A 27,234-nucleotide genomic window follows, 5' to 3' on the forward strand; every position below is an offset into this window, starting at 1 on the left:
TGTCAGCACTGGCACACCATACAGCCATGCCAGGGCTTCGTGAAGAGGGAAAAACAGGCAACTACTAACAAGCCAAATAAAAAGGATGGGCTACGTACAGCGTAGACAGGGGCTTGTAAACATAGCAAAGAAAGTTCAGAAGTTAAAAGGCACATGTAGCATTTGGAGGGGGAAGACACACAACCACCCCAGCCTTCGTGAAAGAGCACAGGAGGTGGAAGGCCTTGGCAGAAGCAGTACAATGATCTCCTTTGCATGCAGCCCCCATACAGGCAAGTGCTACCTATTCCAGTCCCTGCTGAGGGAGAAGGCTGCATCAGGAGATGGACCACTTCAGCTCTCAGTGCCCAAGGCCCCTTGCCCTCTGCACATAACACACAGGCAGCACCTGCAAGGCAGGCAATGGAGGCAGGAAGATAAGACATACTTTACCTGCATATAGGCCTGCTGGCACCTCTGCACCAGCTGGTGGAAGGCTGGGGTGCGCAGGTGGTTGTGCACATGGGCAGGGTTGAGCCTCTGTAGAGCTTCCATGAGGATCTCCTGGAGCACAAAAGGGCTCAGCACCCCCTTGGCTGCACCAACGCAAAATTGATGCACGTAGTTTACACCTGCACAGAAGGAAGTCAGAACAACAGTGCTAAGATAACAGACACAAGAAATCACACTTCAGCAAGAACCTGGATCTGGACCACCTTCCTCCCAGTAAAATGCATCCTCCAGCAGGCTGGGGGAGACAGTCTAGCAAACTCATCATCAGGGTACAGAGAAGATTCTGCTATACCCATCAGGCCTGAGGAGAGATCAGGTACCACCTCAGTTATTGGTGTTCCCAAATTCACCTTTCTTTAAATGAGATGTGAAAGAAAACTAACGTGGCAAGGTAACTACAAAGACATGGATAACACTGTACCTTCTCCATTGTTTCCTGACTGCTCATCAAGGAAGCACCTAGACAGCTCAGCACTCAGGCTTTAAGGAGGCTGTAGACATAAGTCAAGCTTCCCCACCACTTCCTACAGTGGAGCTCTGCCAGCAGGAGCAGCAGAAGCAGTGCCACTAAATAGGCTGTTTGTAAAGGTTTTTCTTACTGCTTATGAAAGAATTTTAAAAATGAGCTGACAAAAAAGAGCAAAATGGAAGCAAAAACAAACATCCCCAAAAATAGGTAGTTTGAGCACCTATTGCTATAAAAGTCTTCACAGAAGGTACAAATAAAGAGGAATACCTACAATATAGTAGAAATGGAAAAGAAAGATTTGATATTATAGAATGGAAGAGATACAAGCTCTGAACCCTGACCAATCTCATGTACTTCATCCAGTGCCTCAAAATTAAACAGCATGCCTATAGAACCCAAAAATGGGACAAGTGAGTGGATGAAAGAGCAGTAGGGATCTTCTGAAATACTTTCTTTTATCCAATCTTTGAAGTTTCATTCCTTCAAGAGCTTCTTCCCACCGTGGCCCAAATCCCAGCAAGTGGATTTGTGTTAAGTACTGCTCTGAGCCTTACCTAACTTTGCAGCTAACCCAAGGAGCCATTTTACATCCTCAGTGTAGGGTGGGCTGCGGGAGAAGTTGTTGGGATGGTCGTTGTGAGCTCTTCGGCCAAGCATCTCCAGAGCCAGCATCCCTGTGAGAAAGGGGCAGCCACAGTCAAGCAGCACTTCTGCCCAGTAAGGCTTAGTCTAGTATTTCACTCACTGCAACACAACCTGACTGGCCTGTCCTTCACCAACAGAAAATTCCACAGCTGCAAAGAGTCCAGACAGAAACAAAAGGCCAGTCTTGGAGCCTGCAAGCACAGGAACTATCTGCAAGAACATCTGGATCTGCTGCTCAAGGCTGGGAAATTTACACAGCCATCACCTCTCACCACAGCTGCAAAGAGACACTCAAGCACCCACAGCAGCATCAAGAAGAGAGCCCCAAAGGCTGCACTACAAGAGGTGTCCTGAAAGCAAAGCTTTTGATCTAAATTTTGCAACAGAGAAGCTACCCAAACCAACCTGCTCTGCTGCAAAGACAATAGGTGACCACTGAGTTGCAGTATTGCCAATCTGCAAACATTTCACTTATGCCATTACAATTCTTCAAACAAATCCACCCATTTGAACAGTATTCAAATACCAACATGTGCCACGTGTTGATCTTCCAGACCGTCTTCCCTGCCTATGCCTTTCCCTTATTCAGGCTATTAAACACCCTCCATGGCTTGCCATGTACCACTGCGATATTTTAGTGTCTGCACCCCTTTCTAGCTAACAAGTACTCTCTATTTTGGCTTTCAACAAAAAAAAGTCACATTTCCTTCCATTTTCTTGCTGTTTCTCTTCCTTTGTTTATTTTAGAGGCTTCCCTCTCCTACACCAAGTATCCACTGGGTTGGACCATGAGTATGTAAAAGTTGCTTGCTACTTGTTACTACGGTAACTTACTGAAATCTACACTTAATCCCAAACCCTAAAACTGATATCCTTGTACCAATGGCAATTCAGGCAGACACTCATTTTCTCATAACCAGTGTGACTGGGAAAGGAATGCTAATTACATACCCACTCTTCACTAAATTCAGTTCCCTCTGCATCTATCTTCAACAAATTAACTGGAAGGTACAGGGCACTTCCCTTTGTGCATCTGAAGACTCAGCTTGTATTAAACTAGAGGTGTGCCCTCCTCATCCATGAGCAGCAGGAGCCAAGTATCATTTTATCATATAGTCACAACTTGCACAGTCACATCCTTGGAGCCCTATTTCAGGTTCCTTTATGTACATCTGCTGAAAGGCAAGACTCTTCTCAGCTCTAACCCACCTAGCTTTCTTTTCTGCTCTGACAGTCCTGAAAAGCAATTGTTCAATCTTACAACGCTTTGCCTTCATTTTTAGATTCCACATCTGATCATCAACTTGCTTTTCCCATGTCTCTCAGGTGCATTCACCCCCAACAGGTGCAGTAGAAAATTGCCCAACTGACAGTGAAAACCTGCAGCCTTGCCCTGAATCCCTCTCAAGGGAGCTACAGAAACCCACTTGGCCATCCTTACCAACTCGGTATGCAGAGTGGAGGTAGTGCAGACCCTGGGGGCTCACAGGCTGACTGTGCTGCTCATCCTCGGCAGGAAAACCCCCTGTAACAAGGGAGTTGGGCTGTGAGGACAGAGTTGTCAAGGAAGCACCCTGAATCGCTGGGAACGTTGATCCTGCATGGACACTGCCTACTGAAGAGAGCAAAACAGCAGCATTAGGATCCAGCCTAAAAGAAGGTTTACTTGGGACATCACCTCCTCCATCTGACTGCCCCCTGCCAATTATGTCCCCCTAATCAGAACAATACAGCAACCAAAACCCACAGGCTTACAAGTGAAATACAATGGGCCAGAAATAGCTCTTTTCTGTTTGCACAGTAGACCTGATAGCATCAGTTACATATGTGTCCATTTCTTCTCAAGTATCTCGTGAACATGCAAAAAAATCCATGTTTTACTTGTAAATGTGTGTGTTGATTCAAAAGTCTTTGCTATTATTAAATAACGCATTTGGTTCTGATTTCTTGTCCAAGGAAACAATCATGTGTATGTCTATACCTGATAAGAAATTGCTAGGAAAATTACTGGGCAGGAACAGAATTAAGTCACTCAAAGATCAAGTCCAACAATGCAAGGTTCTTCCACTTCAGCTGTGTAACAGCTGTCACTCTGTTCAGGAAGGCTGTTACTGGAGGCTGACCTCCAATCTGACTTTGGAAAGAACAGTCACTGCACACCAGGCAGCATGTATCAGCAATAGAAACAGCAAGGAGACTTGACAAGTTGTCACCTTCAGACACTTAACCATTATGAGCGAGGGAAATTACACGTTTCAAATGCAAATGTACATTGCCTTGTACCACCTAAACTTGTACTGACAGCAGTTAACACTGAGTCAATAAGCTGCACTCTGATAAGACTCAAATATATCTACACCTCTCAAGAAAGACACAAAGAATAAAAGGCAAGGTTTGGTTGAGAACTCCAGAGCACAGATGCCATTAGGTGTATGCAAATTGTTACCCTTATTTCATGGCTTCTCTGTGATGTCACTCCACCAATTTGAGCAATGTTCGAAGCTCCTTTATTTTTCCCCTCCATGTTTGCTAGTGAATAGTTGAATACCTGAGAACAATGTGTCTCCCAGGAAAGATCTGTCTGACCTCCTCAATGAAGGAGACACAGGGTGCCAAACAACTCACAAAATGGGGCAAAAATCACACTGCGTTTGAAGAGTGGCCAAGGAGAATAACCCTTAAGAATGAGCTAAATTACTGCTGGAGCTCAAGCATCACCACATGATTCTGTACCTCAGGAACACTGAAACAATATTGTAAGAACTGAAAATAAGTTTATGGAAGCTGTAAACAATGGCAACTGGAAAGGGTGGGGTTGTTTTCTCCTTTCAGTATTTTAAGTGTTCTAGGATGAATTAGCACTTCTGGAAGATTCATAACACTTCAGAAGAGTACAGAAATGAATTCTCACAAAGAAAAGCCACAGCATCAGACTGTGGCTAAGGCTGACAGCTATCAGATCCTAAGGCCTTCAGGACTGTTTTATTTCCTTTTGTGGTGGCTTTTTAGCATCAAAATACAGGATAAAAAAAAATAACTGAAATTATTCTCCTGATATTCTAAATATGGAGGCCAACACAACTCTTAAGTATTTTTCCACATGCCAGTCTTCCAGAACCTGGTGAGTTGCAACACACTGTAAGACCAGGGAAATATTACAGCATCTCCAATGGGGGGTTAGCAGAGACTGGGGTCAAACATGACCCACTGGTGCAAAACACCATGGCAACGACACCAAGTCCACAATCTAGTCAACATCTGTTGTTCCAGTGCTACACACTATTTGATAGGTTTTCACCATCACTCAAGCCCTAGGCTCAACACATGAGCAACCATTCCAAATGCCATTGACAGGATTCTGACAAAACATCCATCATCTCTGATAGTTCCACATTTGGGCACTGTCTGCCTCTAATTCTTTCAGGTAGCAAAATACATTTAGTAGTGCTTCTGTAGCAGAAGTCTGCCTGCTTCCTGCACTCTGGTCATCTCACCCAACAGAATTACATGAGTCTGCTCAAAATCATCTATGCTCACCTTGCCCAAAGGAGAGCAGGAATAAAGCTCTTTTAGAAGTCAGAAAGGCCACAGGGGCTCCAAACATGATTTAGTCTTGAGGCCAAAATAATCTCATACTGGGAATTCAGCTGAAGTTTCTCTCTGCTAGCTGTATGGGGCCCCCTTGGGAATCCCCAGTACCCCTGAGCATGCACACCTTTAGAATGGCATGCATCTGGCCAGAACTTTTCAGCACAAAACCCTCATTCCACTTGTAATCAATGAGGAACAGGACCTCCCTGGGGAACAGCTAAGAGCCAGTACAGAAAGCTCTGCTGCCCAGCCCAGAGTGTAACTTACGCGCTACGTTGGAAGACAGCGACAGTCCCGTCTCGCTGTGGTAGGGATGCACGGCAATCTGCGTCATGGAGGGGACGGGCACGCCGGGGAAGGACACTGCTGTAGCTGCCAGGGACGGGGCTGTTACTGAGTAAGGGTACTGCGCCCCAATGAATGCGGGATGGACACCCTGCAACAGAAGACATGCAACGGTCATGTCTACTTCACCTGACCGTTTAGAAGTTACTCAAAACATCATGTGTCCACACCACCCCCAGAGCTTGAAAAGTCCAGTCTGAAGGAAGCAAAGGAGGAACCTTGCACCACATGAGCATTACGTCTGCTTGCTCCTCCTCCTTTTAGAAACCTAATCAGTTTACAGAAAATCACTCCAAAACTTTTAAAAACAGGCAAAGATGAAAATAACCTTTATTTGTTTTTCCCAGTGTAGTCTCTATTTAGCCTGCAAGCTCTCAAGAAGACAAGCTTTCTGTCCAGTACTTTCTGAGAAACTATAAACAACAGAAATTAAAAACTACTGATGTATTATATTTTATATTCTCTTGAGATTTTAAATGCAGCCGCAGAAGGCTCCTTATTATGCAAATGCTGAGCAGGAGGGCCAAAGTAAGTGTCACCAACTGGCAAGCAAGAGCAGAAACTTGATCTTAAGTCACGACAGGTCTGAGCCCCATGCTGTCCCCACTCCAACATACTCCCGCAGAAGCAGCCACACATGGTCACAGTAAATAACAAGGCACAGCCAAAACTCACCTGCGGGTACGCCGAGCCAGGGACCGGGAAGACAGCTGGGCGCGGCATGTGCTGGATAGTGTGTCCAATGTACTGTGGATTACAGGGGATGTGAGTCTGAAGGGTGGTGTAAGGGTGCAGACCCTGTGTGTGTGTATGTGCCATTGCTGGCCCTGCCACCGTGTGCTGCTGGTACATGGTCGACCCCACAGAGATCACTGGCATGACGGTTGCTGCGGCAGTTACTGCAGCTGCCACTGTCACCGTGGTTGGCTCTGAGGTCACCCGGCTGTCTGCCAAGCCACGCGCTGCTTCAGATGCGGCTCGTGCACCACTGGCGCTGCAGCCAGTGGCACCTTCTCTCTGGGCTGGGGTCCCACCAACAGTCTGTTCGTACAGCCAGTACCACTGATGAGCTACTTCAAAGAGGACTTCTGGGTACACACCACCTCCTTTGGCTGCCTCCTCTACTGCCATGCAGGCCTTTTCCAGCATCAGGTTGTCCTGGAGTAGTGAAACAAAAGAAGTAGCTAAGAATGTAGAACAAGAAACACAAGAAGAAAAAAATACACTAGAAGAAAAAAGGCACTAACACCAGGGGACCAGCCAGATGCCATGCAGCAGAATAACCAGTGTTATACATGAAACATAAATCCAGAGAACTGGGATTAAGGCTGGGCAGTAGAAAAGGAGACAACCCCATGAGTAACAGCAGCATATCCTTGATGCTAGAATCAGCCTCCACTAGCAGCTGCCCAATGAAACTCACCTGTTCCTTACACTGCACCAGAGCCCTCTGGATCTCGTTTGGGTTCAGGGCATGGGCATGAGGCAGGCAGCTGAGTGCCAGTTCAGCAGCTGCCCGCACCATGTTGGAGTCTCTGGCCCGTGAAGCTCTGTCTGCCAATGATGCCACCTCTGGGGGAGTCAGATGTCCATCCCAACACTCCACCAAGATGTTCAAGGCTGCACTGCCAATCTCCATGGCCTGCCCTAAGAGGAAGAGTGAGAGAGACACTCACACCACTGTATGCTCAGCACAGTTACAGACAGTTTTCTCTCAACAGCAGGTGCACTCTTCACTTCCTTCAGGAGCGTGACAGCCCAGTTGCTTCCCTTAAGAGTCACACCAAATTTAAGTGCTTTCTCCCAAAACAATGGACAAACAAGAGCCCTCCATGAGCAAGTGGTGAGTGAGGACACCATTACCTAAGTTAAGCTAAAATGCACTGGAAATACCAAAATGTATTTGTTATAGCTGATTTTAGTACCCATAAACCAGTCTGGATGATCAGTCTATTTCATGATGTCAGGAAAACATGACTTTCCAAAGGTGTGGGTTTCAGCCTCTAGAAGCCATATGGATATGTAGTAGGTATGTGTGCAATCAGAAGGAAAAGGAAAGTGAAAACTGAACACAGCCAAAGAGCATATTAGGACTTGACAAATGTCTGTCTCTTCAGCTTACCTCTGAAGGAGAGGTATAGTCCAGTCTCTTATGAGCAATGGGCTTTTTTAGACTGAAGCATGTTGCAGTACAAACAAGAAGAAAGAAGTCACAAGAACTTTCCAGGCCAAAGTAAGCACCACTGTGTAAATCACTGCTGATTAGCAACTACTGTAGCTGTGTGAACTGCTTACACGGCTCCTACAGCACATCAGCATCGCCATTTTCAAGAACAAGCTTGCCCCCCCTACCCCACACCTCCTGCCCAAAAGTAAGCCTCCCAATAAAGTTTTGCTGTAACCTGTGATCCAAGAGACATGGGAGGAGTAAGTTCGAGAGAGCCAGTTGGGAGAGACGAAGTTGTGCAGCCCTAGTGCATACAGCCCAATCTCAAAGGCGCAGAGGTGAAGGTTGCGGTGTGGTCCCTGGTGCCCACCACTGGAGGAAGGGTGGGTGAAGATAGAGGTACTGCTGTTTCCACCTGCTTTGATAAGGACTGTCTTGGCCAATTCAAAGTAGAAGTGAGCAGCTGCCTCTGAGGGCTGGTTTGGGACATGAGGAGCATGGCTCTCCAGCCGCCTCCCTTTATACCTAGAAGAAACACAGAGGAATCTTTCAGACAAGTACCCCAAGTTGCCAGCTGGAGCTCCTGTCTTTAGGGTTCAGAGGAAACAAAGCAAATTTTCTCCATAAAGTATTTCCCGATGCACACATGCCAGGTCCCCAGCATCAGGCCTAGAGGTTGCCTCTGTGCATTGGTATTATTCATTACCTGCCAACTTCCACAGTCTTTGCACGGGCTCCCCCACTGGCTCTCCTACTGCCACTGGAAGAGGAAGACCCCAGTGAATCACTTGAAGAACTGCTGATGCTGTCACTGTCCTGTCCTCTGCCCCAGGATGTTGTTGCCCAGCCCCCACGTAGGGGACGCCGACTGAGTGTTGGAGAACTGTCAGAGGTGGTTTCAGGAGCACTGCTGTCAATACTAGCCATACCTACAACACCAGACCAACACAGAAACGTCACCAGGGTTGGTAAATGCAATGCAGGTAGGTAAACTCCAAACCATATTACCTGCAGTACCAACAAAGATCAGTTGTGTCAGTGACTGCCTTAGGGCTGACAGGCATTCACTGTAAATTAAGAGAGATTAAACCAAATCAATTTGGCCACAGTCATAAGTGTCATTTGGTAGTTCTTGGATTAAAATGAAGAAGAGTTCAAGAACAAGGTATCTTTATTTCCCCCTTCACATCACTCACAGTCCCTCACTCCACCTGCCAAGCTGTGTGGCAGAGGATAACAACAAGAAGCAAATATACGTACAAGGTCTATTTCCACAGATTATATGACTAGGAAGAAAAGCCTTCAGATATATGCTGCACAACCTTCACATCCTCTGCCTTTAATTTATACCCTTCCCAAGAGAAGTGTAGAGAGGCAGCAGCTTCTCTGAATTTGTTTCTTGATCCAGGAGCACAGTGCTGCACTCCCAGAGTCAGGAGTCACTCAGCTCGAGACATCTAATCCATCATGCAGGACATAGCTAGTGCAAGAAAAGCATGGTATCTTGCCGTATAGAAAGGGGCAGGAAATTTATGGAGCAAATCTTATTTGTCCATGTCAAACACCTCAGAAACACTCAGCTGCTTCGGTTGTTCAGGAAAGGCTGACATGTAAAACCCCAGAGTCACAGAACAGGTTGCTCAAAACCCATCCAACCTGGTCTTGAACACTCCCAGGGATGGGGCATCCACCGCTTCTCTGTGCAACCTGCTCATGACCTTCACAATAAAGAACTTCTTCCTAACATCCAATCTAAATCTCTCCCCTTTCAGTTTAAAGCTGTTACCTTTTTTCACATCACTACATGTCCTTGTAAAAAGTTCCTCCCTGGCTTAGCTGGGTACACTCCAGCAGACTGCCCAACAGAGCACTAGGCTAGTCCACTCTCACCTGTGTGTTTCTTCTTCTGCCTGACAGGTGAACCCCAGCATCGCCCATTGTATCCACCTCGGTTTCCAAGGGCCAGACGACTGGGGACCTTTCCCTCTTGTTTCAAAACAGTGGCCTCTGCAGCTGGCTCACAGGGGGACCTCTGAGAGCTCTCTGGATAAACAGAACAGTGACAAGAGAAGCATCATCTTGTTTCTGAATTTCTAAAATCTGACATGACCATTTAAAAGATACAAATATCAAAAGGATTTTTATAAAATAAATGATATTTATGAACAGGATTGTAACCATTTTCTTTCAGTTATACAGCAGATCATCTGACACTAGGCCAAGAACATTTAACCCAAGATTTGGAAAAACAGGCTGTAACTATGGAAAATTTTAGCATAGCTGTTACAAAGCACTCCTTACCCTGTGTACTCTTCTCCACAAAGTTCTCAGGACTGCTCTGGACTGCAGTGCTTACAGCAGCTTGCTGAGTGACAGAAGTCCCTGGAAGCTGCTGGATAGCTGCAGCAGACTGAGCAGCATGTTTGGAAGGAGATTTTTGATTTGCAACTGTAGGCTTGCTGGATGAGTAGAAGGAACTCAGTGTCTGTGGTTTGTGAGTTTGACTCTCTCTGTCCAGGAGTTTGTCTAAAATCTTTAACAACAAGGGAAAAAAAAAAAAAAAAAAAGGCACTCAGCAGAAGGGTAAGAAACCAGGCATAACACGAAGACAAAGAGGGAAAATACCAAATCAACTTCCTGGTGAACAGCAAATTTAATTTGTTGGAGAAAAAAAAAAATGTTTATTTTCTAGAAAATATGCATCATCTTCCTGCACCAAAGAGCAATGCAATGCACAGTTGAGAGCCATGTGGTCTGCATTACTTGAGGAAGCAAAGACTCAGTAATATCACATTTTCTCTTGAAACAGCCAGTGGCTTTACTTGAAAAACACCCAAACCTCACAAAAAAATAAGCAATTCTGATATATCAAGGACAGAATGGAGATTCTAAATTTAGTTTTGCCAGATGTTTAAGTTACAAAAATTCCACCCTCACTATTCAGAAAATCCTGTCATATATTACAGAGAAACTGGCAAAGCCAGTAGAGAAACTGCTTTATACTGGCCTACAGTAACATTTTCTTGTCATAATCTATTATGTAATTGGGGAACAATGCATCACCACATTATAAGGGTTTGTTCTCTTCTGCTGTTTGTTCTCCATATTTAATCAACACCACAAGTCTGACAGACCATTTCTGCGCAGATGATTGATATCACAATGTCCCTGTTATTCCCTGGAGAAGAGTATAGCAAAAATGCTTCTGTTTTAGGAGACAAAAAGACACTAATAATGTAGTTCTTGCTGTGTAGGAGGATTTCTTAATATAAAAGATTAATAAAACCCTTTCTGAAGCTTCAGCATTTTTCTATGTTTCTTCTTCCTTTGGGGTGGACAGGCAGTTTTACTCTCTCTCTTGCATAGGAAATTAAGACACAGGTGTACTGAACTTGTTTATCAAAGAGATGAGAGGTTAAGAAACAGAGGCTTTGCTAGCTCTACTGTACTGCAAGCCAATATCCCTGCAGCAAAACATATGCAATTCCCAGACCACACAGAGACTGCACACCAAAAACCCTTAAGAGTGGACTTGTCTTAGCAACAAAAGGAGTGACATCTCCTGACTGGATCTGAAGAAACCTATCGAAATAATGCCTCTCCCAGGGTAATGCACTCTCTACAATCAGGTTTTGCAGCAGTGCATAAATATAAATACCACAACATAGCTTGTAAAACATCAGTATGTGACATAGCAACTTACACGCACTGGCAAAACTATCAAAACCCAAACATGGTTTTGCCTTCCTTCTCTCTCTCCCCTTTCAAAGGGGAACTCACCTTCTTCAGCTTAGACTGATCATCCTTGTAAGTAATCATCAGGGCTAGAGCCAAATCCCCTTTCTCCCTTCGTGTGCCTTCACACAACAGAGGATGTTCTGCTTCACTGACAGTTGTTTTCATACCTGCAGCCCATAAAAGAGAGGATGAAGAGACAAGTGAGCTCATGGGACTACACTACATTCTGAGCACTGTCTATACCTCAGACTGTTTTATTTGCCTCACTGTTACAGGCAAAATAAGATTTTTCTTCCCCTATTTTTCTGTTAGCTTCTGGAATAGGCCATGAATAAAGAGAAGATGCAGTCTGTCCCTAGAATACAACTGTCAGAACAACCAGATATTCAAAGGCCACAAGAAGAGTGCAGGCAAGCCTGCAACCCTATACTGAAACAAACCTTTTGTACAAGCCAGCATTGCAACACCATAAAAAACTAATCTTCTTTCTTTCAGAGATGAGGCAAGAGAACAGGCTTTGTCTAATCAATTTTATTCCTTTCTGCATACTGCTTTAAAACATGCATACTGTATTGTCAACAAAATATATATATAATCACTGCTTTGTTGTAGGAGCAAATGAGGCAAGAATTCAGTATTATGCTAAGATACTCAATTACATGATAATGCTTGAGAGTACTTCTCTAGTCTAGTCTTACCATTGTCTAATCTCTTCAGAAATTATTGCATTTTGTTCTGAAGTCCAGGCAATACATATTTCATGACAAAGGACCACAGAGAAAGCTAAAATTCATATTGCTACCTAAACATTGAGTTCTCATCTCCTTCCATTTCTTCACAGCTTTGCAAGGATACCTCAACCCAGGCATGTAGAATCCTGCATCTGGTTCTCTCAAACTCTGCAAACACTTCTATTTCTGCACCAAACTGGAATGAACTACTAACTCTCACCATTCAAAATGGGAAAGTATGCCAAACATGGATGAAGACATACTTTTCTTGCAAAAGACTCTTACCAAGAGCAGCAACAGCTGCCTCAAAACCAAGCTCTTCATCTCCAGGCATTTCATTATTCCAATTACGGCTTGGGGGTCTAGAGCCTGTAGGAGAAACCACTGAAAGAAGACAACAGAATTAGTATTCATCTTTCAAAGCTAAGGCTTCAAAGCAAAAGACATTTCTGAGAGCTTTCTGAATTTGCAGAGCTTCCTATGGTCCTATTCCTAGCCTCATACCAGTTTCAAGACCACAGCACCTTACAGGCTTCTTTTCCATTTCTCTCTCTAACCTCAGGAGGCCCCAAACCAGATATATTGCCAAGTCAGTCTGCTAAACCCAGGTTGCTGTGTTCTTTTTAAATTCTGGATTTATATTAGTTTCCTCTGAATATGACCAGCAAAGTCAGTGATTTTTAACTATTTTGCAAATACATATAGTGCTGAAATGTGTTGAGTGTACAGTTGTTTTCAAATGCAGGCAGAAGGAGAAACAGTTCCACTGGGAACAAAATATTTTTAAAACAACTTAGAGGCAAGTGCAAGCAACAGTACATAAAGACTAAAACTTTGGTCATTCTTATATAGAAGACAGCATCTCTTTGAAAATCCCTCAAGACCTGGCATCACAGAATATGCCCTGCACACACTCAGGCCAATGCAGTCATACCTGGAGTGCACAGCACATCAAATATAAAGCTTGCCAACATCAGAGGAAGGACAGGACGGTAATCGCACAATGTCCCTTCTCGCAGTTCTTCAGCTCTTCCTCGAATAGTGTTCATCTCATTGGTACCCAAGGGAATCTTCTTCAAGAGGGCTGCAATCTCAGATTCCTGATAAGCCAACTTCACCTGGTAGTATCCACAAGGAAACAGAGGAAAAGGTATCAACAGCACAGTCCCCTGTTGGGAGCAGACCATTTTCCTATACATAAAGTACAGCAATAGTTTTTATCCGTTTATTAAATTATAGCAATGCTTACCAGCATAGCCACCTTTACCATTCTTTCCACAATGAAAACAAGTTTTCAAATCTAATAACAGTCTTGCTTCATATTTATACAATTTTTTTTAATTCAGATTATCATTCTTCAGCTCTATACAGAAAAAATGCATCGGCTCTCATAAGAGAATCATCAGAAGTATCTGACTGGATAGGCCAGTAGAAAAAGTGGTTACTTGTAATTGTAGGAAGAAAGGATCTTATGTTAAGTGATACACCCATTTAAGACACCAGAGACCGATTAGCAGAAGAATGGGTGCAGTGTGGCACACACATGCCATCAGGATGAAGACATTTCACTACTCTGTGCCTGTACTCTCTCCATTCTTAACACATGAAAATAATAGTATTCTTGTAGGTAACAAGCAATTGCCAATATCACAATCTTTTAATCAGACCAATAAGAAGTACAGACAATTAGTGTCATAATGGTAGTTAGTGGATAACTAGCAACAATACACACTCTAAGGGACTGAACAACCCTGCAGTGAAAAGCAAGGCAGCTGTAAATCAGACATGGTATTCAATGAACACTTTTTTTCAAAACAGAAATCCTCATAGTAATCAAGGAATGTCCAAAATAATATGCCTGCACAGTGCATATGTTCGTTTGCCAGTGAATGAGGTATCAGCAAAAGCAACAACTTTCTAACACGCAACAATCGCACCAATTCACCCTAAGGAATAACTTTCAAACCATTTCATCGATGGAAATATGGACAAATATGAATATTTACAAATTACTTTATCTTCCCCACATTAGAGAAGCATGAAGCATATTTAAGAATGATAAGTAGGTTGTTCAAATCAAAGCAGCACATTCATAAAAGATTTTGTAGTCATTTAAATACATTCAGACCTAGAGCTTCATGTGAAATCAAAGACCTTTTGGCACATGAGGTCTGAGCTTCCTGTCACTGAAGGTAGCAATAGCTGAAGTGATATTGCTAATAATAATTTTTTTAACAGATCAATATGTCCTAATGGGATGTGGGCTCAATTTAGTTTCACTGCAATCTATTTTAAGAAAACATATAAAGCACAACCAAACTTCAGGTGCCAAAACTTAAACCATGTGAGCAAACACATTCTAACAGAACAACACTTATGAATACTGTTTTTTTGAGATATTCATTACCTCCAGAGCCTTGGTAGAGGCAGGTGGTCTCTGCAGCTCCAGAGCAAACATTCCTATTCGGAAGGCCAGGTTGTGGTACTCCAGCCGTTCACTCAAGACAGTCAGCAAGAAAGCAGCTTTAGACAAGGTGTTGGTTGCCATCCATGTCTGCTTGCTGGTTGACACCTTGTTCTTTTTGCCCTGTTTGAGGAGGAATTTGTCATAGGATGCTTTCCTAAACATCCTAAATGACTCTATACTTGTCCTCTCATCCTTTGCAGTAATTATAGATAGAAGAAAGAATAAAATACATTTAGATTTCCCTTTTGCTGAGGAATCTCAAATTTCAGTGGTTACCTCTGAACATCATTGCTTCCCCTATGTCACCCCAGCACATCCAACACAGTGGAAGAGCTGGCCTGTGGACAAGACACATGTCCCCTATTGGGCTGATGCTGTGCAGGCAGATGTCACACACCCATCCCTCCCAACAGAACCCTCCTATACAACCAACACTGCTCAGTGTCACTACAACTGAGTTTCCAGAAGTTTATGCTTATCTTCTGTCCAACCCCCTTATCCTGAAACAGCAAAATTACTAACATTTTCAGTGATGTACACTATGAAATGGGAGACTAAGGTTTTGGAGAGAATCACAAGAAACAGGGTCACCTGCACAGAGCTTCACTAAAATCAAGACTACTGATAGTTGGTGCCATCTCTACCTTAGTTGGTGGCTGCTCCACTTTGAGGTCTGGAGGGTTGGCCAGTAGGTCCCTGGCAAGCTCTACAGTCAAGCGGCAAGCCTCATTACTGTATCCATGTGCATACAGTGCCTCTGCACAGGCAAACAGGATCTGCAACAAGGAACAAATGGTCATGTTCAAACCACACTACCCCTGCCTGGAGTTAAGCCTGCTCAAACCAAAGGTCACAAAGACTGCAAGCACAATCCACAACTAACTTCAGCAGCAGATATTCTCAGAGTCCTCCTTGCCTAGTCCTTCACCACTCCTTGAAGCACTCCCAAAAAAAGCCTTTTCTTACATCATTAAGTCACATCCTCTCTCCAAGTGCTATGAGATCAGAGAATAGATCAAAAAACTAAACCTCAAAGTACAACTATTTCCATGCACTGACATTTGAAACTAATGATGATGAAGTTTAGTCCCTATGGGTTAGAATTAAGGGAAAGGTCAACAAGGCTGACATCCTACTGGGATTTTGCTATCATCCACCCAACCAGGATGAAGAGGTGGACAACTTATTCTATAAGCAACTGAACAATGTTTCAGGATCATCAGCCCTTTTTCTTGTAGGCAACTTCAACCTACCAGACATCTGCTGGGAACTTAATATAGCAGAAAAACGGCAGTCTAGAAAGTTTTTAGAGTGTGTGAAAGATAAATTTTTGTTACAACTAGTGGGAGAGCCCACCAGGGCAGGGACTATATTAGACCTGTTGTTCACAAATAGAGATGGACTGGTGGGTGATGTGGAGGTTGGAGGACATTTGGGGCATAGTGACCATGAAATTATAGAATTCTCAATAATTGGTGAAATAAGGAGAAATATCAATAAGACCTCTATGTTGGACTTCTGGAGGGCAGACTTCAGCTTACTTAAGACACTTATTCAAAGAGTTCCTTGGGAAACAGCCCTTGGAAACAAAGGAGTCCAGGAGAAATGGATGTGCTTCAAAGCAGAGTTCCTGAGGGCACAGGAACAGATTGTCCTTGTGTGCCAGAAGATGTGTCGATGAGGCAAGTGTCCAGTCTGGATGAGCAAGGTGGTTTTGAATGAACTTAGAAATAAATAAAAAAAAGTATCATCTTTTAAAGGAGGGACTGATTTCTCAGGAAATATTTAAGGGAACTGCTAGGGCACGTAGAAAAAAAATTAGGGAGGCCAAAGCTCAGTTTGAACTTAACTTGGCAACTTCCGTTAAAAATAATAAAAGGAGTTTTTACAAATATATTAATGGTAAAAGGAAGGGTATAACCAACCTCTGTTCCTTATTGGATAAGGCAGGCAACCTAGTAACTAAAGACGAGGAAAAGGTGGAAATGCTTAACGCCTTCTTCACCTCAGTATTTAGTGGTAAGACAGCTTGTCCTCAAGACCACTGTCCTCAGGGGTTGGTAAGTGGTGCCAGGGAGCAGTATGGTCCTCCTGTTATCCAAGAAGAGGCAGTCAGAACTGCTGGGACACTTGGATATTTATAAATCAATAGGACCAGATGGGATCCATCCCAGGGTGATGAGGGAGCTGGCAGATGAGCTTGCAAAGCTGCTCTCCATCATTTATCATGAGTCGTGGCTCACTGGTGAGGTTCCAGATGATTGGAAACTGGCCAATGTGACACCCATTTACAAAAAAGGTAGGAAGGAGGATCCTGGTAACTACAGGCCAGTTAGCCTGACCTCAGTACCAGGTAAGATAATGGAGCAGTTCATAATGAGTGCTATTACACAGCACTTACAGGATGGCCAGGGTATCAGACCCAGTCAGCATGGGCTTATAAAGGGTAGGTCATGTCTGACCAACCTGGTCTCCTCCTATGACCAGGTGACACGCCTGGTGGATGCAGGAAAGGCTGTGGATGTTGTCTATTTAGACTTCAGCAAGGCCTTTGATACTGTCTCCCACAGCATACTACTGGAGAAGCTGGTAGCTCGTGGCTTGGACAAGAGCACTCTTGGGTGGGTTAGGAACTGGCTGGATGGCCAGGCCCAGCGAGTGGTGGTGAGCAGGGCTGCATCCAGCTGGGGATCAGTCACCAGTGGTGTCCCTCAGGGCTCTGTGCTGGGGCCTGTTCTGTTTAATATTTTTATAAACTATATGGATGAGGGCATTGAGTCCATCATTAGCAAATTTGCAGACGACACTAAGCTGGGAGCTTGTGTTGATCTACTGGAAGGAAGAAGGGCACTGCAGAGAGACTTAGATTGGTTAGATAGATGGGCAGAGTCCAACAGCATGAAGTTTAATAAGTCTAAGTGCCAAGTTCTACATTTTGGCCATAAAAATCCCCTACAATGTTACAATCTGGGGACAGTGTGGCTGGATAGTGTACAGGCAGAAAGGGACCTGGGTGTGCTGGCTGACAGCCAGCTGAATATGAGCCAGCAATGTGCCTTGGTGGTCAAGATGGCCAACAGCATCTTGGCCTGCATTAGGAATTGTGTGGCCACCAGGAGCAGGGAGGTCATGCTTCCCCTGTACTCGGCACTGGTGAGAGCACATCTTGAGTACTGTGCCCAGTTCTGGGGCCCTTAGTTTAGGAAGGATGTTAAGATGCTTGAATGTGTCCAGAGAAGGGCAACAAGGCTGGTGAAGGGCTTGGAACACAAGCCTTATGAGGAATGTTTGAAGGAGCTGGGGCTGTTTAGCCTAGAGAATAGGAGGCTTAGAGGTGACCTCATTGCTCTCTACAACTTCCTGAAGGGGGGCTGTAGACAGGTGGGGGTCAATCTCTTCCACCAAGCAGTAACTGACAGAACCAGTGGACACAGTCTTAAGCTACGTCAGGGAAGGTACAGGTTGGATGTTGGAAAAAAATTTTCACTGCAAGAATAATAAAGTACTGAAATACTCTTCCCAGAGAGGTGGTGGAATCACCATCTCTGGATGTGTTTAAGAAAAGGCTGAACATGGCACTTGGTGCTATTGTCTAGACTCTGAGTTGAGGTATTAGGACATAGGTTGGACTCGATCTTAGAGATCTCTTCCAACCTCATTATTCTGTGATTCTGTGATTTGGCTGCTTGGTGATAGAGGTGCAACCTCTAAACACATTTTGTGGTTATTACAGGAATGAGACACAGTTTATTTAGACTGTCTCTCCTTTCCAAAGAGCTTCTGCTTAAATGGTTGGACTTAAATTTTTCTTGCTGAGCATGTCTCAGTCTCATTTTTAATTTCAGATAATTTTTGCCATTTCCAAGGATGAGACTAGGTGAAAGCACACACTGTTTTGTCTACATTCGTAAATCCTGGAGTGTGAGGAGGGTCTAACTAAAAGTGAGACACGCTTGCAGTTAGCATAGAAATACAGAATCAAGTTTGTGGGAAACAAGTATGCTACCACTGCAACAGGCTCGTAGATACCTTATGACACAGTTGGTTATCACAACATTTTAATTAAGCACTTGATTTAACAACATCCTAGGTTAATTGTGAAGGTGGTGAGACCATGATTTACACAAGACATAAAACTGCAAAACAGCATTTTGAACTAGATGCAGCTCACCTCCATTCGGTTCTCCTGTTCCAGAGGCTTTATACCAGCAAATATATCCTGCTCCTCTTCAATTCCCCCTTCACATTTGTCATCATCTTCCTTGGCTACCTCTTGTGGATTCAGATAGTACACCTGATAATCATCTTCCTCTTCTCCATCATCCCCTCCCCCTGCTGCACCATTCTCTCCTACTTCTTCTGGCTTCAGACTCACACCACCAGAGTTCTCATCTGCGGAAGGCAGGTCATCATCGCCACTACCCATCTCCCCCACTGGATCCTTGGGGGATTTCTTGGCCATGGAACTGCTCCTGACAGTGGGCTCAGGTCCCTCAGAGAAGTACACTCCACCATCCTCCTCAAAGGCATCCCTGTAGCTCCTGCTCAGCGGACTTTCTGCAAAACTAAAGGTGTTGCTGGCTTCTGCCCCCAGTGCCAAGCTGCTGTCATCCAGGCTCATCTCTGCTAAGTCTGGCTCCAGAGAACTGTCCTCACTGCTCATACGGCGTTTTCCACTGTGTTTACTGGTCAAGCCTTTGCTCACGGGCAACTTTGCTTTGCCCACTGCAGTCTTATAGACAGTTTTATCCCCTTCTGCCGAGAGCCGCCTCAGAACCCTCTGTGGTGTTTCAGAGACAACTTTGCGCTTCCCAGTGAGTTCTTTTGGCCGCACCGCTGGCTCCTGGGGAGAGGGTCGCAGCCTGTCCCCAGGCTGCAGACACGGTCCCCCGGGCTCCTGCCCGTGGGTCCTGCCAGCCTCACAGGCACTTTCCACACACTGCAACCGGCAGCTCCTCTGCTGGATGGCCTTCACCCAACAGAACGAGTTCTTCTTGTCAGTGCTGCTATACGTAATCCCAGGAATGGGATAAGCTTCCTCCCAGTTGAAGTAACAGGCTTCTACAGCTGGCTTAAAACCTTGGAAGAGCTTCTCCAGTGATTTCTTGTGCTGACCCCTCTTAACATTATCTATGACTTTTAGCTGCCACTGTCTGAGCTGTGAGCAAAGATCCCTGCGCCTAAAAGAAGGAAGAGGACAGGTTAGGAAGCAGACACAAAGAGTACCTGTGACAAAGTACTACTTAACCCACAGAACACTTCCTTCCTTTGGCCAGAAACATCATCTGCTCAATTAAGTTAATGCTAAATATAGACAACACTAATAATAAGACTGGCTGAAAAAAGCCAACAGGTATATGTGCAACTGGGTTCTAGACAGGTACATGATCCAGAACCAAAATGTGAACACCACCAATATGTAAGCACAAAACAAACCGGAGGTTTAAAATAAAATATTGTCTGCCCTGTTTGCTTATCTGCCCTAAATAAGTTGTTAGTGATTTGCATCTCAGCAGTCTCAGGTGAGTGAGTACCATGGGGAACTGCCCCTGGAAACATTCATAAAACAGTTTTCAGCAGCTGTGAAACAGCCCTGTGGATAACTCCAGTTAAGACATTCACAAGTACAATCAAAATAGTCCACCCAGGGAAGCACAATGACAGACAGGATCACTCAACCTCCTCCCCAGGCATTTACCTCTTTACCCTAATGCGCCTACATAGAGGCCAACAATTTAATTTAAACTTTAGCAGGCCATCCTCAGGAGAACAAACTGTTGCAAACCATAGGGACAGCAATAACTGATGCTCAAATAGCTCTGAAGCAGCAGCAAGATGGCAGGATTACATAGACTCATGTTACACAGTTCCACGCCACCATATTACTATGGGAAGAACAAAACAGTTCTGCATTTTCCAGCTCAAAATCTCACATGGGGCCTACACACTTCAGGAAACAGTCTAAGTGGTGATCTAATTCAAGAGAAAAAAAAAAAACATTTCTAGAAATTTCATCAGGTGTCTCATCATCAACTACCATTCTGTTTCTGCCACAATTTCTGATGTATAATCCCAACACTTCAATCCTATCAGATTTCCTATCAAAAGTAAAAGAACAAGAAAACAATAAAAATTTAGGTGACCCAATTTAGGTGCAAAGGGTATTAGGACAAAAGGGAGTAAACAAAACTGACTACTTATATTTGTCCACTCAAGAAATTAATTAACCAGGAAATGTACTGGTAGGGCTTAATCAAGGAGAAGATTTTCAGAAGGAAAAAGGTGCAGGAACTACTTGGGAAGGGTAACATAAGGATGATAATCTGAAGTCTCCTTATGATTCACTGTAAGGATTGGGAAGCACAAGTAGAAGAGGATCCTTGGAGATTATTCAAACACCAAGAGAATAGGTAATCAAGCAGGAGCATTTCAATTATTCATTAGCTCAAGCAGAAGAGCTGAGCAAATCTGAACTGCATCAAATAACTCAAATGTGAATATACACAGCACAACTTCATACGTTATTAATGGCAAAAATACTTCATGCTTTTTTTATGTGATTTGATTGATGTTCGTGTTTATTTTAAGCCTCATAACCAGTTTCCTATAGTTTTTGTCAACTCCTATATTTAGCTACTTCATATTGTAAACTGTACAAGACAGAAACTGGATCCATTTTAGTGTCCTTGATGTGCCTTTCATAGGACATTTTATTAATGTCACACAATTCAGAGAAAGCAAATCCTGTTAACGTGTAATTGTTCTGAAATTACCATCCTGTTTTCATTTGTTCTGAGAAACTTCTGAGAATTTATAGCACATTAAACTAATCCAATACATTTTACACATCACACTTTGTAGACAAGATGTACAAAACAAACTATTATAATGTCAACTACAGCATCTCAACAGGAGCTCTCAGTACCTCCTCTGCTATTCAACTGGTGCTAAATAAAGATGGTGCTAAATAAAGATGGCAGTGATTTACTAAAGCACAATATGGTTTAGAAATCTGCAGAAGACACATAATTTTTTCTTAGACAATTGAAAACACTGACTGAAAATCATACACTGGTGACACTGTTTACCAATACACTGCAGAGAATAAATTCCCTAAGAGCACAGAAAATAAGAACTGGTTCATCTCAAAATACACAATAGTAAATGACTGGGCTAAACAGAATTCCATTAAACTGCTGAATGGTTAAATATAGAAATCTTTAAAATTAATTGGTAGTTGGTGCTATCATTCAAAGAAATGTTCTCTACTGGGACACTAAAATGCAGAATTACATCGATATTAAAAAAAGGACTCTCAGAAAACAAATTAGTCATACTACTTGATGTTGCTAAAAGTAAGCAGCAATAGCAATTAAAGTAATTATAGTACTTTGAATGTTACATAGCACATAGTACAGAAGTACTAATGGTTGAACAGGTATTGAGGTAACGATACAAACAAGAAATCTACAGGATGAAACTCTTTAGTGTGGTTGAGTATCAGGAATTAGACAGACAGGAACTGATTCTGAAGCTCACCTCTGTGGACTAATAGTTGGGTCAAGGACAGCCAGCCTCCAAAGAACCACCATCTCATCACACATGCTTGCACAAGCATGAGCAGCTACTTCTGACTGGCCATTGCTGCGCCCTGTGTGCCCACTAGCACTGCTGTGTGACGCAGATGTTCGCACGCTGTACCACCAGCCGGTTATCTGCAGAAGAAAAAAGCTCAGTGGAGCTCTGCTGTGGCCAACATCTCATCCCCTGCTCTCACTTCAGCTCATAATCCCAAGGAAACGGGATCCATAGTTAATACCAGGCTTTCATTTGATTCCAAAACAACTATGACCATTGAAGCAGTATTGTTTTGAGAGAACTAAGGGCCTCAAAATTTCTCTGGTTAGAAGGCACATGCACAAAAACCAAAACACTCACAGGACATTCACTTCCTAGAGGCCTTCACAATTGGAGAGAAAAATGTGATAAATGAAGCATTTCCTTTCCCTTGCTCAAAGTTGAGGTATGGGATGGACCAATTAAGGAAACTTACACCACAATTTATATTACAGACTGAGGCTAAAGTCCTGAACTGTCAAAGGAAACATTTTTTAGCATATTATTTTAACAAAACAATAATAAAAAAGTACTCCTTCAAACCACCAAAAGATATCTTCCATAAAGATAACAAAATAATCTGAGATTCTACCACACAACATATATATTTTGTTTTTATCAAAATGACAGCTCATACATTAAGCACAAAAAGTGCTTTTTTAAAAAAAACAGAAACAGAACAACAGTTGAACATCTTGATTGGGAAGAAATCAAATCAAATATGCTGAACAAAAGAAATCAGACTCTACATATTCATGTTAAAAGAACTGAGGCATTTGGGGAATACAGTCTTACCAGGACATCACCAAATCAGAACCAGAGCAAACTGTAACATCCTTTTAGCATGGAGAAGCACATGCCTACAAAGCATATAGGCTATTAAAAGAATTGTATTCAGCCATGGGTTGTATAGACACAAAGCAGCAGTTACAGGCTCTGCCTGGTCCCCAAAACATCCCCCACTCCAAGCAAAGAGATACCTGCTCATAGTTGAGACACTGGTCAGTCAGAATCTCCAGCAAAGGAGCTGCATTGCTATCCCGTCTCTTAAACATCTCCCGCACAATGGAAAGCAAGTTCCAGATTCCTTCAGGTTCTCTTCCTCGCAGGGGACGCAGCAGACAAGCCCACTCAGCAGCAGCTGGTGGCTCAGTGGAAGACAGATACATTGAATTCACATCACTGTACATAAAGAAGGAGAATAAGGAGAAAAAATTAAATTAAGCACAGTCAGTAATACAAAATCCTGAGTTTACTAAATCCTGAGTATAATCAGCATCCAGAAATATATCTGCCCTTCAACGGCACAGACACAGGTAACCTAAAAGACAGAATGTATAATGAGCTCAAGAACACCGCACAAGCAAAATATTGTACAAATACAGCCTGCTCTACTGAAATAACAGTGCAGAAGCTACACAATAATACAGTCCAGAAGAGCAACCATGAAACTGAGCATCCTTCAGTCCAAGGTATACAGGCTATATGGGGAATGAATTTGCAGATCACATGAACGTCCCATTTTCCCTTCAATACAGCCTACCTGAAAACAACAGGAGTGGGTCCACAGAATTTATGAAGGGTTTTCTTTATGTTGTCACTCAGAGTAGATTCATCTAAGTACCAAGTGCTTTGATCTGATGCAGAAGGTCCAGCAGTGGGATCTTACAAAAGAAAAACATATTTACAGTTTGCAGGCTTTGAAGATATGTTACTCTATGCGCCCAAACACAAAGTACACCAGCAGTGCTATGCAAATTCTTCCACCCATTGCTGAACAACCTCAGAATTATCTTAAAATGCTACCATAACATGACCAACATTAAATTAGCAGCTTCTTCTTGACCAGAAAGGTAATGCAGCACTAAAATAGGAATGTTTTAACATCTCTGGTAACCAACACTTAGGTGTTAGCTACCCCAAATCACAGCTAACTCAGTCTAGTGTTGCAAATAATCCAGTTTTAAACAGGAACCTGAGAGAGGTCCCTTCCAATCAACATTTCCAGAAGTCTATATTTAATACCAAATTAAAAAGAAAAACATTTTCTTAGAAAGTGCATTGCCTGATGCTCCCTTCCTCTGCAAACACTCCGAGTTGCCTATTGTTGTGCCATATAGACACATAAGTGCCAATACTCATCCCTTTTCCTTGATTTCCATCTGCAATCCAAGCTACAGGCTAACAAATCAGTTCAGAAACCTGAAACAATCAGGAATCATCTTCTTCCTATCTGGGATAGAGACTGCTGAAATAGGATCTATTAAAATTACCTGGGGCTCCACACACTGTGTTGATGGCAGTAGACTGGGAAGATAACAACTCGTCCAGCAAGCGCTGAGCTGTTGGAAGAATCTGAAAACATGAAGCAAACTTTCACCATACACAGTATTTCTCATGTTGCTACACCCAGCCCAAGATCGTGCCTGAAGCACTCTGGCAATTTCAGGAGTGTGGAATACAGAGTTACATTTAAAGAAAGGACGACAGAGGGTGCTGAAGATCACACAAGGCACACCAGCTGTCACCTCTCACAGCCCACAAAAGGCTCACTTTCTGCAGTCACACCCTAAGAAGTAAACAAAAGCATCACAGTTTATTAGCTCCTTTATAATTTCTTGAGGAATAGGAGCCTACAGAAAGTGATACTGCAACTGATTTTGAGAGTTAGGAAAGCCACATGCTGTCAAGGTCACCATATCCCTGCACTTTGAAAGATCTTTAGTTCTTGTTCCTGAATCATTTCCCTAAAACCCAAGCAAATGGGAGCAGGAAAGAAAACTACAAAATACATCTACCCACTATTTTTGGGGCAGACTTTAGCTTATTTACCATCCATTTAGCAAAGGGATTCCGTAGTAAATGAATGCAATTTCAGCACTAAACTAATCATAGCTTCTGGACCAGCTCAAAGCATAAGCTGAGAAGGCTCACACTGACTGTCAAAACCTACTTAGATACACCCTTCACATGCTATTTTTGAAAGAAAAATGAATAGTAGAAAGAGGTTTTTTCCCACATTAAGTCTGGGCTGAAAGTGTAGAACCATTAGTAGGTATGCACAGAACAGGTAAATTGTTAATCCACATAATTAGGATTTACATGACTTGCAACAGAATGTCTGATATCTTCCACCTCTGTCCATACAAAAGCTGAGATCACTTTTACTGTAAAGAAAGGCATTTCAGTACACCTATATTTGCAAATAATACAGATACATCTCAAACAGATGGAAGAAAAAATGCTTCAGAAGGCTATTTTGTATTTCAATTGCCTAAAAAACAAATTCAGCATTAAGCTATTTTCTACCTTATTCCACTACTACATATTTTAAGAAAATTCATAGGTCTTGAAAGTCACACCTTAAGGCTGAAGTGACTGTCCTTCAGTCTTCTTTCCTAAGATATTCATGCTTAATTGGAATAGGAATACTGGCTTCATAAGGAAAAATAGCTCTTGGGCAAAGAACTAGGTAATGAATTCCAGATGCTTTTCCATGATTTTCATAGATACAGAAAACATTTTCAACAGAGATTCTGAAAAATATCCAGCTGCATTCCTATAGACCATCATTCCTTCACACAGGAAAGTAATTCAGCATTGTAATACTGTACCATGACATTCACAAACTAGAAATAAGGATAAAATAGAATCATATGTACAGCCTACCCTAATTCTACATTGTGTAGTCAAAATATGGGGTCCCAAGGAATTAGAATAGCTATCTCCACCCTGAAATCTTGAAGGCCAGGAATGAGACTGTTGAAAGAATTTGGGGCATGCCTTGCCTTTTGCAAAGGAATTACACAACACAGGTTAAAACATCTCCCAAAAACCCCTAAACTTTTCTGTTGGGCAGCATTCATCAGATTTCTCTGGCCAAATTGTAATAATTAATTATTCCAGATATTCCTGAAGCACAGCTGGTACATATGTCCAAAGGAGAAATAAACCCTGCACAAAGGAGCAGACATACAATAGCTGAAAGCAAACTCATGCCATTGAGGAAACAACTACTACCATTACTGGCCTTCCAAAGCCCTCCCCTATTAAGCACCAGACTGTGCCATAAAGCTTAGTCTGAGGAGAGAAAAAAAGGCTTTGGCTGTTATGTAATGCAGCAAGAAGCACACAGTACGAATGCTCATTTCTCAGCAACAAAAAAACACTATTTTTATATCAGTTTCATATTATACAATTCTTCTATTTCCTCTCATAAGAAAATTAGTATCTCTGTAGGAAATTTATAGGACATTTTAGCAATAGAATATCTTAGTGTCCTAAGCGCAACACCATGATATGAATTCTAGGCACATGCTGCCAGTAATCTCTGACTTTAGAGGAATGTGTTATGAATGCACTGCTGAAATGTGACAGATACCCATGCAGGTCAGTTTTTCTCAATCTCCTTCAGCTGAATTAGCATAAAAAAGTTGTCAAGCCCTTATAATTTTAAAGCAGCCATTTCACAATCACTTGGCTATTCTTGTGTATTTTGTGCAAACATTTTAGACAGATGATATAAATGACCTGACCCTAAACAACACAGATATTTAAGGAGTAAGAGACCAGACTTTGCCTTTGGCTAAAAAATGTCATGTCTATTACAGTGAATGATTCTTACGAATCACCAAGAAGCTACACTGAGGGAAGTCAAAAGGTTATGAGTTAGGTGCATTAGAAAGTGCCCACTTAAAGGACACACAATACTTCACTTGGGTAGTTTTCTCCACTTAGCTAACCAAACACACAAAAAAGAAACAAGCTGATTTGGGCTAAGTTTTCAACATGAGCTGATTTACTGTGTTTGATCTTTCACAAGCTCAGCATATATTCATGCTAATATGAATAGCCACCACTCTTCTTTCTCCTTTTAAGACACTTCTAATCTTTTACTTGGCAATAAGACAATTGCTGAATAATAGAATATCAAAACTGAAAAGAGCAAGAACTGAATGTCTTCCCAGCAGCT

The 27,234-nt window shown here is 42.8% G+C and overlaps 1 protein-coding gene across 2 annotated transcripts in view; it reads right to left on the minus strand.

Moving 5' to 3' along the window:
* ZSWIM8 (zinc finger SWIM-type containing 8) overlaps positions 1-27,234 on the minus strand; it is a 57,978-nt gene that overhangs the window by 1,760 nt on the left and 28,984 nt on the right. The window contains exons 6-25 of one of the 2 annotated variants that reach the window (XM_079313188.1): positions 24,536-24,617; positions 23,806-23,926; positions 23,243-23,444; positions 22,185-22,360; positions 18,817-19,825; positions 15,290-15,421; positions 14,586-14,765; positions 13,113-13,296; positions 12,464-12,562; positions 11,490-11,614; positions 10,011-10,242; positions 9,600-9,752; positions 8,416-8,638; positions 7,945-8,234; positions 6,966-7,189; positions 6,218-6,700; positions 5,465-5,633; positions 3,048-3,131; positions 1,516-1,635; positions 433-611 (exon numbers count right to left, since the gene is read on the minus strand). In XM_079313188.1, the coding sequence (XP_079169314.1) occupies positions 433-611; positions 1,516-1,635; positions 3,048-3,131; positions 5,465-5,633; positions 6,218-6,700; positions 6,966-7,189; positions 7,945-8,234; positions 8,416-8,638; positions 9,600-9,752; positions 10,011-10,242; positions 11,490-11,614; positions 12,464-12,562; positions 13,113-13,296; positions 14,586-14,765; positions 15,290-15,421; positions 18,817-19,825; positions 22,185-22,360; positions 23,243-23,444; positions 23,806-23,926; positions 24,536-24,617 (4,467 nt within the window). Of the gene's footprint in view, positions 1-432; positions 612-1,515; positions 1,636-3,047; positions 3,222-5,464; positions 5,634-6,217; positions 6,701-6,965; positions 7,190-7,944; positions 8,235-8,415; positions 8,639-9,599; positions 9,753-10,010; positions 10,243-11,489; positions 11,615-12,463; positions 12,563-13,112; positions 13,297-14,585; positions 14,766-15,289; positions 15,422-18,816; positions 19,826-22,184; positions 22,361-23,242; positions 23,445-23,805; positions 23,927-24,535; positions 24,618-27,234 lie in introns of both variants that reach the window. The other variant, XM_079313187.1, reaches the window with a different exon arrangement.

This window comes from Erithacus rubecula, assembly GCF_903797595.1.
Source record: "Erithacus rubecula genome assembly, chromosome: 9".
NCBI classification, from domain to species: Eukaryota; Metazoa; Chordata; class Aves; order Passeriformes; family Muscicapidae; genus Erithacus; species Erithacus rubecula.